Here is a 17474-nt window from a genome sequence, read left to right as displayed (position 1 = left end):
AGTCGGCTCTCAAAATTTCGACTTTTTTTTTCACTCGCGTAATAAACGCACCCCTAACTCGGACGTCAAAATTTTGACCGCCTCCCCCCAGCCTCCCCCCACGCGCGCGAAATGAACTCACTTTTCTGTCCTGGTGCTGCGAGGTCGCGAATGCATGGGCAGTACGGGGGAAAAACGCCTTGCAAAAGGCGTTAAAAAAATTCGCAAAGATCTAACGAAAGTAAGAAAAAAAAACATGGAGTAGCTTCTTTTTTTTGCACAGCGCTGTTTGGACTTTGGGTTCGCGCGCCGCCGCGCGCCAGTAGGTAAGAAAGAGAAGCGCTCTAAGCGAACGAAACAGCTTGCGAAAGGCGGCAAAAAGAAAAAAAAACACGTAAAAAAAAAGAGGAGCTTTTTTTTTTTTTTTCTCTTTTTTTGCACAGCGCAGTTTGGTTACCGGGGGTCGCGCGCAAGGAGGTAAGAAAGAGAAGCGGAGAAGCCCTTTAAGCAAACGAAACAGCTTGCTAAAGGCGGCAAAAAGAAAAACAAAAAACAACCCACGGAACTGAGAAACGAACAAAAGAAAAAAAGGAGCTATTTTTTTTCTTCTTTTTTTTTTTTTTTTTGCGCAGCGCAGTTTGGTTACCGGGGGTCGTGCGTGGCGCGCCGCGCGCAAGGAGATAAGATAATCGGAGAGCCCTCGCCTAAGCAACGCCTAAGCAAACAAAACAGCTTGCGAAAGGCGGCAAAAAAAAAAAAAAGAAAACCCCAAGGAACTAAAAAAAACGGAGGATTTTTTTTTTTTTGCACAACTTAGTTTGGTTAGGGGGTCGGGCGCCGCGCGCAAAGAGATAAGAAGTTACTTCGATTTTTCAGGACAAAAGGTCCTTTCATTATGCGAGTAAATACGGTCCCAAAAATTTTACTTCGCGTAATGAACGCCCCCCTCAACTTTGCATCGATTTTTCGGAAAAAAAAGTGTGTTCATTCTGCGAGTAAATACGGTAAATGAAATGAAATAAAAATAAAACTGCAATGTCAAAATTGACCATCTGCTGCGGTGAAACAAGGCATTGCATGCCCCAGGTCTCTATGCTGTTAAACATCTATACAACAACGAGGCTTGTGGAAGCCATGGAGAAACACTCACCTGTGCAAGTTTCTCTTCGGCCGCCACTTTCTCTGCCTCGAGCTTGTCTTTCTTCGCCTTGAGTGCCTCAATCTCCTCCTCGAATTTGGTAGGCTGACTTTCAAGCTCCTCCATCTGCAATAAATATTCATGATGTCACACATGGACCAACCACCCACAACTCCATGGTCTGTATTCTGCAACCCAGAACTTCATAATCCAGGATTATACTGCCAGAGGAACATGGAGAGCATGGAATGAGCAAAACAGCACTGTGCTCAAAGTGCCTCTTCACTGGTTGGATAGTTTAAAGTTAGTTGATTGATAATATTGGCATTCAAGCACTTCACAAGGGGCACTTATATCTTGGTCTATACTGCCACGTGCGACTTCGAGCAACCGCGCCCGTGGCCGAACGGTTATCGTGTTTGGCTCCCACGCAAAAGGTCGAGGTTCGATGCCTGGGAGTGCACGCACCTTTATGTTATTTCTGTAAGTGTCGCATCTGGTAAATTCGAGAACCCTGTTGCTTGTACCAGGACTGAATGTACTACGTCGATTGTTCTAGAAGCCCATGCTTACACAAAAGGGGCTCGCGTGATGAGTCGGAGTCAGTCTCGAACCAGCGCTCAATCCTGACGTTTTGCCGACATCGATGCCTGCAACGCTAACCTTCTATTTTGCTTTGGGCACAAGTTCGCCTGATTAAAAGTTTAGTTTTCTTCAGTCATTCGTCACCTCATCAATTGTCATTTGTGACAACACGTGTTCAAGGGAGCTGTATCACATCGGATACACCAATCTCTTGTTGAAGAAGACACGAAAATGAGTTTTAACACAAATCAAACAATTACCAAATGGCACCTGGTGGACGTAGCTAAAGCCTCATTTGTAATGCCCGTCTAGGAACCTTGACAGGTAGGGATGATGTCTGTCTCCCCTAGAACTATACATGCCTTGAACCTGACATCATCCCGTCAGCTCTCCAGCCACCACGAGAAGAGGGCAAGGATTAACTCCCCTCTCACCGGGACTCCCTTTAGTGTGTCCCAGACTTGCCCAGACGTCGCTATTGTTTCTCTACAAGATTATAGAAGATTAACTGGTCACTCAAAATTCATACACAAGCAGCTTCGCAGTTAGTTGCAGTGGCCCGATTGCCGGCGTGCTTCAGCCGCTTCAGCGGCTGGAACAGCTAGGGCATCCTGTCGACGTCAGCCTCGCCGCAGCTTTGTTTGTCCCGAGACAATCTACATTACGATTGCGCCAAATGTCACGTGCTCTCTGCTGGCTGCTTTCCAAGCACTTGCAAGCGTGGGTCGTTTATAATGAAAAATACAGCCATCAGGCTCAATATACAAACGTATGATTGTCATTTACAGATACTGTGGATCATATTCAGCCTATTTCTGAACGCAACGGGTATATTTCAAACTTCGCTGAAGTATCCCTTTAAGTTAATTTATTTTGTTCGGACCCTTGTAACTATGCTAGGAAATGCTTTAGCCAGAATGAAAACAGCATATTCAGCTGAAAGACCGACGTACAACCTTGGTTTTCTGCAGGGAAGATAATCCTCTTAGCGCTCTTCTCTTCTCAACTGCGAGGGGAGCCAAGTTGGTGCAAGGTAAAAAGTGGAGGATGGAGGAAAGGAGGAGGAGGGCAAAAGTGGAAAGCGTTAAGTGTACGTCGGCCTTTAACAGACATAAGTGTCAGCTTGGAGCACACAAAATATAAAAACTTCAAGAGCTAATTGGAGTGCTAAAAGAGAACCATCAATATTTATACTGCTATATTGCATTTCTTCCAAAATTATGACAGAGGACCCCGATTATGGAAGAGTAAAAGCCTGTTCAGACATGCAACACAGTGCTAATTCGGCACTGGAAAAATTGCTGATCTTAGCACTGATGCTGAGTCGAGAGCACAACAAATTTAGCATTGCATCGATGCTAATCATGTTGGAGACAGGACAACATCAGCGCTGTTTCCATAGTCTTAACTTTCTATAGTCCGGTAGGTCTTTTTGGCACCCCTCTCGAACACGCCCACCTTCTGCCTCTCGGCCACCAGTGCCTTCTCCAGCTTCTTCCCGTTGGCCTTGGTGTACTTGATGGTCTCCCTGCACTGGAGGTCCTTGCGCTCCAGTTCCAGGTATTCCTGCTTCTTGCCCTCCAGCTCCTTCTCCTTCTTGTCGCACTCCCTGCACAGGACCGCAGAGCATGGGTCGAAGAATGCACAACTAAGGCGAGACTTACGCACATCTGCTATTAAAGCGGGAAGGTAACTTAAATGCAGACTTCGTACAAATTAATAAAAATGATGCATAATGAAAATACAGGCTCGATTATGCTAGAAAAAACTGGGGAGCACAGAGTATGTCCCACACAAACAACATTATGTGTGCAGTTTGTGTGATATTTTTCATTTATTTTACTATCTTTTTTCCATCAATTTTATCATTTTACATACTCATTATTTATTCAGAGTGTTGTGTGAATATTCAAATAGTAGTTTCGACTAATTTTTCGAAGTGTTGATTGGGGGGGGGGGGGGGGGGGGGGAGGGGGTAGTTTTGTTTAGTGCGCTTCCCACCGAGCACCTGTGCACTGCAGGGAAGCGACACCCACGGAGTTCACGGGCATTGCTTCCCCGCAGTACACAGGTGCTCAGTTAGAAGCACACTCAAAGAGGTTAACCCGCCGCGGTTATGCGGAGTGTACCGTATTTACTCGCATAATGAACGCACTCGCGTAATGAATGCCTCATCTTTCCGGCCATACATCCACATACCCTCTGGCCATGCTCTCCCTTCCTATATCTCCCCCACCCCTCTGGCAGCCACCGCTGCGAAATACCTACATGGTCGCTCTGTGCGGACACACTCTTGCGCCTCCCAACCATAGGTCGGCATTTTAAGCTCTCCTCACTCAAACTCACGATCACCATTTTTTCTGCAATCAAAACTCACGCCCACTCGCGATCACGATTTATTCAAAATAGGGTCATCACCCGGACTCACCCTCACGGTTCAACACAAAACCAAAACTCACTCGCCGTCATCGTCACGGTCGTCACGCTCACAGATCATCACGAATCATCAGACTCACAGGTCATTACACTCACAGGTCCTCACACTCACAGGTCATCACGATCCTCACACTCACAGCTCCTCACGGTCCTCACACTCACACGGGCCCTCATGCTCATCACACTCACAGGTCATCACGCTTACAAATTGCTTTCTTCGTGTTTTTTTTTTGCAAGACGTTGGTTTGTTTTTGCGTGAGTCATGCGGCTGGGAAACTACCCCAAAACAGTAAACTTCTGAACCACTTATCCAATTTGAAAGAAATGTACTACTATGTTTATGTTTATGCTCCACACATTTCTACCAAATTTCGTTAACCTGAATTACTAAATGCAAGCTGACGAAAGTGGGTGTGCTGAACTTTCGCCTGGTGACAAGGGCGGCGGCAAAAGACAAACGCGCCTTTCGACAGCTTATACAGACAACGTCGCAGTGATTAGAGCATCGCCTCGCTGTGCATACCTTGCTCATTTGTACACAAATAAACAATTACTACACATATCACCCCCGTTTCTTTTTTCTTTTTTTGCCACTCACACATACTTTTACGGAAGTTTATGCAGCGTATATATATAGTAAACATATGCATCCACTAAATTTTTTTATTCTTTTTTTTCTGTTTTGGGAGAGTGTTAATATTAGGTAGGGTGGTGTTAATATTAATAATATTAGGTAGGGGGTTGTTAATATTAGGTAGGGTTGGCCTCGGTTGCACCTCGAAATCACTCATTTTAGGAATTTTTGTCAGTCTTTGCTGAAACACCCGGTTATAGACCGACACGCGGAGCGGCTCTGTTTACCAACACGGCCGGAAGGCCGCGCATGCGCGGTAGCTATGTGGGCAAAAGCAGCCCGGCTCTCCGTGTTTTCACCATTGCGCTCTATGGCGTGCACTCGTTGTTGACGTTGTAGGGACGCTTGTATCTTTATTTGTGCGACGTATTTCCTCACTACGTATGTCGTATGCTATGCCCGACTATTTGAGCTCGTTGCCCGAGCCTGAACGGCAGCGGTATCGAAACAAACTGTGCGCGGACGGCGTTGCCTACGAGGATCCGTACGCCGTATAAACAAGACCTGCTGGACTTCCGACGTAAGGTTGCTGCCACCGACGTCGATGGCTCACGTCGTCGTTTGCTTAGTTTCTTCGCCAAGCCAGTTCACGGCCGACACGGTGCAGGCGTACACGTCTCTCGAGGTCTATGATTACTTCGAGTCGGTTTCCGCACTGCCGGCGGGATCAGCAGCCTGTGGGTCCGCGGAAGTGTGTGCATTCATTAATTGATTAAATACACACAGCGTCTTCACGTCAAGGTATGATATTTTCCCTGCTTTCATGACCCCAAGGCATGATAAGCAGTAACGCTTTGTCCGTTCTGCAGTCTTGGCGGTAACAGGTTACAAGTAACGGCGTTGTTGGTAACGCGTTACTTTTTTCAGTAACGTAGTAACCCACTCGTTACGTTTTAGTCACAGTAAGGGGCAACGTACTTGTGTTACTATTTCAAGTAACGTAGTTAAGTTACTCGTTACTACTTCCGAAGTGTTAAAGAAATTATACTTCAATTTTTTTACGTGTTTTAGGCGTCAAGCCATGTTTTTCTTTGCGTTTTTTCTCGTAAGTATTTAGGTGAAACCGTAAAAAGAGATAAAGTAATTATGTTCAGTTTCTGCATGAACATAGTGTTTCTTGACATATTACCTGTATCGTCAAAACCGTAAAATGTGTTAAATCATAATTTAAAAAAGTAACGCAGAACAGAAGTAACGTGCGCTACTTTTTATCGGTAGCGGTAACGCGTCCCTTTTATTTTCACGTAACGTAGCTCAGTAACGCGTACCTTTTATTTGCAAGTAACGAGTAACGTATTTCGTTACTTTTTTTCGGTAACGCCTACAACACTGCCGTTCTGTCGCCGTTCCCCTTCTGCTGGGTAGCACGGGCGTAACGAGCCTCCGACGAGCGCTTGACCGGTGCTTTGTGCACGAACACAATGGGAACAAAATCCGGGTGGTCTCGATCAGACAACGGTTTCCCTTCACATAAGCAAGCCTCGGGACGGAGACTGAAATGGAAGCCGCACTTGCCTTCAAGAAAGTGTTTGCCGCACAAACGGGCGTTTGCGCGAGGCGACCATACTTTTCGATCCACAGATATTATCCACCTTCTATGCCTTTTAGAGTCTGCCGGGAACTTGTGGAAACTCACTCCGCTGCTTTTCTTGTACATTTTGGCGCAATTAACGGCAACACAGCTTCGCGGCATGCTGAAATGCTATGACGCCCATGCGAAACGTGCGCGCTTTTGCCCACACCCCCCCGGCTCCGGCGCGATCGCAGCGCCGCCGCAGCTCCGTGACGTCAAGCCCGCGTGTCGGTCTATAACGTTAACATTGTGTACTGCTGCCCAGCGTGTCTGTCGCTCCCGACGTTCATTCATGACGCTCACCTTCCACGACACTTGTTCACGAGAAGTTTCTCGTAGTAAACAGCCCATAAAACACATTCTGTGTTAGAATATACAGGACATGGGTTCTCAAACCAAGTTCCCCAGCGAGTCCCAATAAAAATTTTTCCCTGCTTTAGCATGTCCGAGCCATGCGCTGGTGAACATGGCCTAGTGGTGCCACCGAGTTTGCTGGTGCTGATACGATAAAAACTCTATAATAAAACACGTTAAAAAAATATATCAGTATAACAAACATATAGTATCTGTGGCACTAACGGAAGTGGACATATCAGTGGGTGCTATCTGCTAATGGTCTTAAATGTCATTTCTCTGTACTTTTGTGGCAGGGCGAAAATCAATGGTGAGCTTACTTGACGAGCTTCTTGACCTTGGCCACCTGTTCCTGCTTGCCCTCCTCGCGTCCTTTAAGCTCCTTCTCCACTTCCCCAAGCAGCTGCCGGGCCTCCTCCACATTCTTCTGTGCCGCTTCTTCGGCTTCCTTCTCCTTTTGCCTGCGACACACACCAAGGGCTTGCATCCAGCACACACTTCAGAACCTGACAAAAGACTGGGTTCAGAATTTGGGAAGTACTACTAACATGAAGTGAAACTCTGGTGATTATTTTTTAATTTCGACTGTTTTCAGCCCAGTCAGTGTCCCTAGATTACAAGGTACAATTTTTTTCTCTCGACATTGCGAGCATTTTTATAAATATCATGACTCAAAGTTTGGTTTCGGGCGTCTACGGTAAAACCGAAACCACATCTGCTAGAGAGGGATGGCAAGACTGATTATCACCTATACGGCCGCAACACAACGTCACCGTGGTGCTGCAACACGCGGTACAACACACGGAATCAACCGTAGTACCGCTGCAACATGACATCACGGAGGTGCCGGGGTACGCGTCACCAAGTGTTGCTCGACAAAATGGTAACCTGCTTGCCACTCGCTAAAGAGCAGCTGCTCGCATCTTTAAAATCGGTTTCAGCGGAGTATGCGGCTTTACTTTGATGCAATATTTCGGCTGTGATCATATTTCGTGCCACTAAAGCCATACCAGTTATTTATTGTGGTTTCACTTTCGACAGGAGTTGCCCCTTAACTCCGGCAGTTTTTTGAGCATCTGAAACTAGACAAACATTTATGGAATACCCAGCGTTCATTTCGCACCAACAAACTTCTTGTAACGCTTCAGGAACCAGTTGTACTGCGCCCAAAGTATCTGACGCCGCATTTTCAGCGTTGCCAGCCTCTCGGCCTTTAGGACCAAACTTCAGAACTAAACAACTCTGCAAAAAAAAAGAAGAAAAAAAAAAAATCTTGCAACACGTAATTTGCGTTGCTAATGAAAAGTTCCGAGAGAACACCCTCCCCAAAAGATTGCCCATCCTGTTTTTGTGGCAAAATATCTGTAACATAGAAATTACAAAACATTGCCCCCCCCCCCCCCCCGATTCCCATTAAATGTCACGTGAATCCTTTAACTGCGCAATTTGCTGTACCTACACGTCTAACAAGCGAGTTCATAGCAGGTTCCCACATTTTTGTCCGTGATCTGCATGCACGACGTCGGCTCTTGTATCATGCGAGTTGTTCCCGCGTGCATGTTGCAGTGGAAAATGCGAATATGCTGCGTCCGCAATCTGCAGTATCCATTTCCGTGACATAAAGTCTGTAACGGATTCCCGTGTTTTTGTCCACGATCTATGCGTGCGATCTCAATTTTACGTGAGTTGGTCCCGGGTGTTATGGCATTGTGAAACACGATTCTGCTGTGTTTGCGATCTGCGATATTTGTTCCCGTAATGGCGTAACATAAGAGTTTATAGCGGATTCCTGTGTTTTTGTCCACAATCTGCGCACACAATATCAGTTCTTGTGACAGGCAAGTTCATAGCAGGTTCCCGAGTGATTATTGCGCCATAAAACTTGAACCTGCTGCGTCCGCGATTGTCAGTATTCGCTCCCATGAGATGAGAGTTTTTGGCGGGTTTCCGCGGGTCCTTCGCACGGTAAAATGTGAACCTGCTGCGTTCGCAACCTGCGGTATTCTTTCCCGTGACATAGGAGTTTGTAGCGAACTTCCGCATGTTTATCGCATCGTGAAACGTGAATTTGCGGTGTCCGCTATCTGCGGTATCAGTTCCCGCATCCCGTGGTTTGTAGCCGTTGCCAGGGCGTTTATCATCAATTTTGATAAAATTTTGCTGTGGCATTTCCAAAGATAGCCCACCCCATGTTTTTAAACATTTGTTTCTTAATTTTAAGTGAGCATTCTTTCCTACCTTTAAAGTAGTTCAGATGTGTCTATCAATCTGTTGAACCAATTCCGAGGCAAATCGGCGACTATCAAAATTGGCAACTCTCAAACACCAATGAGACCAAGATTGCTGCTCCGGGATTCAAGCCATGACATTGCTCTAGTGATGAAGCACGCCGTAATTTCGATCGGATGCTGGTACACTGCTACGTAGCGTTGCCATCCAACCAAAATTAGAAAACTTAGCCTGAATGTTTCAGAGAATTATAAGAAAGAAAATTTGCACTGCTCGCCTACTGAACACAGATGTCTAGCACGGTTTCCACTGACCAGTTTGACTCGCTTGAGAGAGAGAAAGCAATGTTTACACTAAAAAAAAGCAGTATACCAGCTTATGAGTCGAAGGTCTACCAGTCAGCATTTGACATCAAATTGAATGTAACAAAACGAGAATATAAATATAAGGTAAATATAAGGAATATAAATATAAGGTATTACAAGCTTGTGATGGGTTTCGGCACTACCCCATTGAATTTAAGTCACTGTAGAAACAGGGCGTGGAGTTGGGCTCGTAAATTTGCCAAAACTTAAGTAAAAAAAACAACAAAGCACTGCTTGGCAACTGGCAGGAACAGGAAGTGCAAGTAACACTACTGTGCTTGTCCTTGCCCACTTCTCTGTGTATGCACATACAAATTTATTCAGTACCAGTATCAAGTCGAGAACAAAGGAGTGAAATTTCAGTTGCCAGCCAGCGCTGTGCTTGTGTGCTCCTTCTATACTCCAATCGCCCCTAACCTGAGACTGTGGTGGAAGCTACGTCCTCAGTGGACCAGTCGTACACCTCTCTTTCGCCACTTCATCACGCTCCCAGCCATACCCATGCATGGAGAGCCGGGTCAGCTAATAAGAGGGAGGCGGTTGGTTGGTCCGGCGGGCGCATAGCTTTGACCGTAGTCTCAGCTTAAGGGTGAACGGGGTATACTGTATTTATTCAAATACAAGTCTACCTTTTTTTTATTTTTGGTAATGTTGAGAAGAATTAATGGTCGGCCCATAATCGTGACCAAAGAATTTCGACCTACATCCGTGACCAAATTTTGCAACCCCAACCGAGGGCATGGAGCTTTCGAGTCACCGAACCGGCGTTGCCGCAGAGCAGCGCCACTCCTTGTTTCAGAAAGCTTTTGGTGCACGAAAACAACTGAAACAGCAGCAGCCGGCGGCCCGCCTGCCGTGGCCGCCGCTTGCGCGCATCCCTCGGGCGTTGGGTTTTGCGCCTTATGGTCATTTACACTTGTGGATCTGCGAGCGAATCCACTCAGCTTTTGCCGCTGGGGTGGAACGCTGGGCGGAAAATGCGGCGGCGAGCCGCATACGTTCAGGACCTATTTCTGCCGCCGAACGTGGCGTTTGGCTGACCAGAAGTGACATCCTTGCGCAGTACAATGCAGCCTATGCCACGAGTGCGCATTCTTCCTGTTTGTTTTTCCCAATGGCATCAACGGCGTCGAAGACTTCCACAGTGATGTGATTGGCCCAAGTCATTTTGGAGCTCGTTACGGAGAAGCCAAAACAGTGTTTTGGAGCAGCAAATGTGGCCTTTGGAGCAACAAAAACAGTGTTTTGGAGCAGCAAAAGTGGCTTTTTGAGCAGCCAAGACAGAGTTTCGAAGCAACAAAAGTGGCTTTTGGAGCATATATTTAAAAAAAAATATTTGTTTTAAGTGCTGTACAAACAAAGGGCACTTTGTATAGTGTTATGTTCTGATGTGACGTGTTGTGATGGAACTCGCTGCTTGTGTTTTTACTGCTGAGACATCCCACAAGTGTAGAGTGCTGTAGGCATTGCCGAGCGATTCCGAAAAACTGCTTGCCACCGTTTCACTGGTTCCTGACGTGTTAGACTTTCGTCAAAAGTAAGCAAACATAATACAATGCATTGCAAGCGTCCAGGCTGGTGCCTTTGTCGTGCAATCATGTTCGCATGCACGTGAGGGCAAGTTCGGTAGGCTTGCAATTGCGTGCGCTTCATCGCGCGAGCGGAGACAACGGCTGTTCGATCAAAACCGAAACTATGCCACTCCGCTCCGTCGCCAACTGATTCCAAAAATTGTATACAAAATGTAACTGTCGAGCATATGACAAAAAACAGTCCAGCTACGCGTGCTTGCTCGGACGGCAAACAAGGTAGTACAAGCTAAACACACACACACATACACACACAAACAAAAAAGAAAACCTGAGCGCATTGATGCAAGCCATTGCGAGCCACAGTCAAAAAGCTCTTGGAGCGCTTTGTGCAACGACTGAACTTGAGACAAACAAGCGCGCTGTGCGGGTTCAGCGTGCAGACACTGCCTTCTTTGCTTTAGCTAACTTCTCTTCACCAACTTTCTTTCGTGGCAGATTTTTCATGTACCGGAGTACCTCTTGAAAAAAAGCCCACTGAGAGAAACCTACAGTCAAGAAGGTAGGAGAAGCTCTCATAAGCGTGATGCGCCCGTTTCAAATCCATCCGCAGTCGAAAGAATAGTTCCCTGGAAACGCCCCTTGTTCCGCTTCAATGAATAGATAATGGCTACAGAGTTAACTTGTCTCCAACTACTTAAAATCAAAAGAATCAAAAGTTGTCTCCAACCCCAACTTTTTAAGAAAGTGACCCTTGTATTCATCGAAAAGGGAACCGAGCCTCTGAAAGTGGCCTTTGTATCCATCGGAGGGGAAACCTAACCCCCCAAAGTCGTTTTTGTTTCCATCAAAGGGGGAAAATTCTAATCTCCCTCTCGTGGCTTTCACAACGCTAAGTAGAAGTCGAAAGATAAAGCAAATATTCACAGAAAGTCAAAGCCCTCTCCCGCGTTGGCCACGGCGTCACGGAAACGATGGGACGCTATTGGATGAGAAGGTGGCGGAGGGATATATGAATCCCTTTGAGGGGCATTTGCCGCTACTTTCTTGACCTGTAACTTACTATAGGTAATCAATACTTCGATAAAACAGTCTTTGAGTTAAAGAGGGATTTTTTTTAGCAACGTATGATTAAAATATGAAGAGGAATGTTGATGAACATGCGGCGGTACTTAGTTTCATTTTAGAAAGCGCCATATCTGCAGCGATGTGGGGACGGCAAGACCCGACGTCGCGCGACCACAGTGACTGGGAGGCAGGCACCAAATATAGTTTTCCCACGGCCGTTGCTTTTAGGAGCGAGTGCTTCAGCTCACAAAGTAACTCCTGCCGCGCAAAAACGTGGTTTCGTTTCACAACATGACGGCATAGCTGGTACCCGACATTCTAGCGTCAGAGCGCCCACACACACCCGCGTCTATCGTTGAAAATATTTAAAAAAGGACTCGTGACAAGACCCACGACACTACGAGAACGCGAGACGGCGGGAAACCCATGCAAGACCGGGCCGACAGTTGATCCAGGGTACTTTCTGTCAGGCGGCCGCTTGCGCCAGATAACCCACGCATGCTCAATTACGGTACTCAGTTTAGTTTCGGTTTTGAAAGGCAACCGAAATTGGTGTTTTGGCGCAGGCTTGGTGCAGATTACCCATATTTTGGCAAAATGTAGCAGGATGTAGCAGGGTTAGCCCCTTGGCGCAGTTTGGGGCAATTGGCACAGCGATCACATCACTGCATCCAGCGTTGCTGGCATGGCTGGGAACGAAGACTCTCAGTAGTACTCCTTGTCATACGAGCGAAGACGAAAAAGGAGGCAGCTTGCTTGTCCCGTCCTTTCGCAGTCCTGTAAGTACGGGCAGACCCACCACTGCCGACGGCGACGCTGCTTTTTCGAAGCTCGCTGCTCCACTTCCTCCATTGCAAGCAGGGCTCTTCTTCGTCTACGTAATCATCCATCAGCTTCACGCTGTTTTTTCTGTTTGGGATGCAGCATCAATGTGAAGCTCACGCCTAGTTGTCGAGCTAAAAACAGCGAGACTGGGGAGCAGCAACGCCCGGGAGGGACAGCCAAAGTGGGCACTCTCGCGCCTTCTCATTATTTTGACAAATGTTACGAGAACAGCTGCCGCAACCGGTGCCTCGGCTGCCGCTCGAAGGAAATAGATGTAAACACAACCCGCTCATCGCTGCCGCGGATTTCTTCTCGGGTGTACTGTAAATGTACCATGAAGCAAGGGACACATGAGCGATGAAAAAGGGTGCTTTGCGTCAGCGCGTGCCACTATCCACGGGAACCAGTGCCAGCATCCGTATCTCACTTCCGCACGGTGCTCGGGTCTGGTTGGTACAGATAAAGCCGCGCGGTGCGCCTGTGGTGCATCTAGCAGCAAGCGGCGAGTGCTGCACAGCGCCCACTTTTACTGGTCACATGTTCCATGCTTTAGCTGCAGGTGGCGCTCACGCTTTCTCCTCGCTACGCAAGGGGGGAAGGGGAGGGACGCGGTGCGCCATGCACCTTGCTCCCTCCCGTTCCCTTTATCCCACTTTCCCTCGCGGACACGCTTCAAAGAAAATATAAAAAAATACGGAAGTTACTTTTGCTTTTTGTTGCTCACGGCACCTCGCACGTTGCTCACGACGACTCGCGGCGCTGCTCGCGTCTTTGTATTTTGTCTTTCGTCGCTTCACCCGCCTCCGCCTTTTTTCGTTTCTTGTTGCCATGCTGACACCATGCTGACACCATTTTACAACGGTGTCAGCATGGTATAGTTGCGAATTTGTGAGGATGTCTTCGAAGCTGATGAAGCTTCCAATGACAATGACGTGTCCGAAAGTTCTGACGATCATTAAGTTTTTGGCATCGCGCTGTGATTTAGCCGAGTGCGCTGTAAATAAAGGTTTGTTTCTTTCTTTTGCTTTAACTTCCCTGTTCTTCAAAAAAAAAAAAAAAAAAAAGGTCAACCCACCTATATTTAAACTATTTTTTTTTTGTTCTTGGCAAGTTTAATATAAAGACATTGACCTATATTCAAGTAAATACGGTAATCCTCCGTTTTCTTTTGTGTTTTTTTTTTTTTGCACCACTTTTTTTTATTTACGCTTTTCAATGTAGAGTTAGTCACGACACAAATCAATGCTGGCTATTGACCAGTAGCTGCTTATTTCTCCAATAAAACTTACACAGGGAGCATAATGTTGTCATTCAAACATTACAAAACAGCAGATTTACAAAAGCAAATAAGAGAATTGTCTCTACATTCCCTTCTGGTAGTAAAGGCACACTCTTGACTATTTATTGAACATATAAGTGCCAAGTCTAGTAACAGACTGTTGTGATCTTCACGGCCTTTGGTCTGGAAGAGTTGTCAGCTGGCAAATGAAGACTGCCCCCCCCACCACCACCACCTTGCACACAATAAAAAACACGCACCTGTACAGCTGGACGAGCCGATTCTGAATGAGGGTCATTTCATTCTCAATCTTGAGGAACTCAATGGCTTCATCACGGTCGCCCTGAAGTTCTTCCATGTCCTTCTCCACAAGTTTCACCCTGTTTAACTACACCAACAAAAATTTACAATGAGCACCTTCATAGCATAAATCCCATTAGAGCAACTGTGTATATGAAACTTAATCAAAAGCAGACCCCATTAATATGGACACCCTGCTATGGCAACAACATTTTCGAGCCGAACTAGGCAAACACCTCCATTTTATAGGGACAGCTGTTAGTAGCCCTTTACCGGTTTTTCGATGGCGTGAGCATAAACAAGAGGTTTGGCCGCTAAATTTGGTGGAAAAATTATTGCCACGTGATCCGACGTCACAGGACCTACAGACAAAATCAGGTTTTCCACTAAATTTAGTGGAAAAATTGATGTTTTGTGACCTATGCATTAATTCAGTTTCCCCGTTAAATTTAGTGGGAAACCCCTTCACAACCTTAAAATCACTTATTTAACAACGTCTCGATGCTAAATCAACAGAGCATTGTTTCAATATCACATCACCATATGACGCACAGTTGGTGCAATGCCAATCGATTGTCATTGGCATGTCGTCGAAGAAGCAGCACAGCTGTTACTGTCTAAACTCGTCACGTCGTGTGATCGTCGCATAATTTTTTGCTCGCTATTATGACCAACTAACATTATAGACCATTTTTTTAGGGAAAGGGGGGTGTCCATTCACTGTATTCACTAGAAATCAGACTGTCCATTTGGCATTAGCTAGTTTTGTGGTTTTAGTTTTATGCACTGAATAACTTTTTTGTAGCAGTTTCCAGTATTACACACTCAATCTTGATTAGTGGGCAATAGTCCCTGAACAAGGACCTGCAATTGTAGGCACGCTAATAAAGTTGAAACAACGAAAGCCTATACCCGTGGACAACTTCCTGCGCATTTTCAAATGAGAGGAGTGCACGTACGAAGGTTTATTCGGCGCTCACGCACGCGCACCTGTACCTTTGACTGCACAGCCACAGAAAGTCGTCCGCAAGTGCAGCACGCACGCTTCTTTAGCTTCTTATACAATGCAACTTTAAATGAACCCAGATAAGAGAAAGTCGGTCGGTGACCTTGTCGGCCCGCTCTTCGGTGAGCTTCTCGATGCGCTGGCTGAGCAACTCAATAGGCTCCTTGTAGCGGGAGCTGCCCACAATGTCCTCCAGGAACTCCAGCATGCCCTGGTCGTGCTCCGTCTGAGCCTTAGGCTTCATCAAGGCAATCTGCTCCACCTCACCCTGGAAACGGTAGTTTTTAAATTCAAATTCTTTGTTTTTATATATTTGGAGAAGGGGGGCAGAGAAAGAAGCAACTCTATTTTGGTTGCTGTGGAGAAGCCTCTGTCTCCCCAACAACAGCAGATAAACAACATAAATATACACAATATTCAAAATAATGATACACGAAAATATAAAGTAGTATAAGTAGTATACATAAGTGTTAGGGAAAAAACAAAGCTATCAATTAATACAGATTTGAGTTATTGACAACAGCCACGGAAGACTCCTTAAAAAACCTTATTTCGCCCAGTTTCACTCAAGATATTGTAGCGGATGGAAAAGGCTCGACAAGCGTAAACGGCAAATAAAGGTTTAATCGGCGAACTTGTGCCAGAAATAAAAAAAAGATGAGCCTCCTAACAGCTGGCTGGAGCGAGACTGCGAGAGAATGAGTCGGCAAGGACACATTGGGCTCTTTACCTACTTCACTATTTCGAATATTCAACCTAGAATGTTTGTGAGTGAGCTAGAGCAAGACTGACTGGGCATAATTAAAAGCTCGAATCTTCTAGAGGTAAAGAGAAGTGTTCCTTCTCGGCCATGGACGTGGCAATATCTAGTTATATTCAATTCAGTCAAACAATTTAAGAAGCAGGGTACTATACATATTCAACATCTGATTACCATGGTTCATTCTAAAGTGAAGCACTAATCATGTGTCCCTAATCTTAAGGCTGGATATTCATTTTCATAATGGCAAAGAGACTACTAAGTTGTTCTCTTTGAAAATCTCTCAATAAATATGCTGCACGTGTCAGAGTGAATGAAAAACAGGGTACCAAACTATTATTATCTTTAGGAAAAGGGCCTTATGAAGGAAGCCCATTTTCTGGATATTTTCTCATACTCCTGGCAAGTATAGTGGAGAAAAATACCATTTGCTATCAAAGCTACACATGCAAGATGTCAGTGCTTCTGCGTGTTCACCTTATCGTGGCAGCAAACGTTGCACGGTTGAACTTAAAGATACTATACGGCATACAAGTTTGTCTGCTCCTTGCGCACCTTGTGCATTTGTTCACCCCCCACACACGCCTACATACTTTGGTTTCCCCCAAACCTCAATCAATGACGGTGCCCACTTGGCTGCCTCGTCATCGCGCATTCTCTGCGCCTTCTCAGTGTTGTCTGATTGGCGTGCTACTCCTTGCATTCCGATGCGCCTCAGACGCATTTTGAAACAATCGCTTGCCGTATACTCCGTTAAAGATTTAGAATAGCGGGACAAAAAGCCCCTTCCACAAAACTCTCTGCAATTGGTGGTTTGCTGATCTCCACTTGCCTCCTCTCCAGCCTTCATTCTGCTAAAGTGGAAAGAGTGGAGGGCTTTGTGGAAGGAGCTTGCCTTGCAGTTCCTAACCTTAGACAGACTAAACTGTAATGAAATTAACATACAGTAACATCCCGAGAGATAGCCCACCTTAAATCGAAAGCACATCGGGTGAAAATGAGGAGAAAGCTAACTTTCTACCTATGCGTGATCAAAAAAAGTTGGAAAAAATTCAAATTTTAGATTTTGTGACCTGCCAAACTTGTAATCGCGGAAGACGAACCAAAGAAGACTGTCCTTCCCAGTCAGCAATATGCGCTCATGGCTAAGTAACACCATTTCTGCCAAGCTAACCATTGGCCAGGGCCCTGCAATTACTAAAAATGAGCTATCTTTCAGTGTTTTTGAAAAAATAGAATATTGTGTCAAAAATAAGTTTAGGTTAGCTTTCCTTCGTTTCCCCCTCGAAGTTCCTTCTCACTTCCTTATGTCTTTCTCACACGCTAAGAGTCTTATCAGGAACAAAAACCTGGAAGATTTGAAAACTACACATTTGTTTGCGTTTCCAGCTCAGTCAGAAGTTGGGAACGTAAC

General features: G+C 45.8%; 1 protein-coding gene across 1 annotated transcript in view; it reads right to left on the bottom strand.

Moving 5' to 3' along the window:
* Nucleotides 1-17474, bottom strand: part of LOC120838262 (structural maintenance of chromosomes protein 4) — a 68580-nt gene that overhangs the window by 43442 nt on the left and 7664 nt on the right. The window contains exons 6-10 of the mRNA XM_040208097.2: nucleotides 15404-15568; nucleotides 14255-14382; nucleotides 7020-7160; nucleotides 3161-3311; nucleotides 1130-1243 (exon numbers count right to left, since the gene is read on the bottom strand). Of these exons, the coding sequence (XP_040064031.1) occupies nucleotides 1130-1243; nucleotides 3161-3311; nucleotides 7020-7160; nucleotides 14255-14382; nucleotides 15404-15568 (699 nt within the window). The remainder of the gene's footprint in view (nucleotides 1-1129; nucleotides 1244-3160; nucleotides 3312-7019; nucleotides 7161-14254; nucleotides 14383-15403; nucleotides 15569-17474) is intronic.

Source organism: Ixodes scapularis, unplaced genomic scaffold (assembly GCF_016920785.2).
Source record: "Ixodes scapularis isolate PalLabHiFi unplaced genomic scaffold, ASM1692078v2 PGA_scaffold2__306_contigs__length_199485367, whole genome shotgun sequence".
NCBI classification, from domain to species: domain Eukaryota; kingdom Metazoa; phylum Arthropoda; class Arachnida; order Ixodida; family Ixodidae; genus Ixodes; species Ixodes scapularis.
Note: the sequence above shows the minus strand (reverse complement) of the source record. Positions and strands in the feature narration are given on the sequence as shown.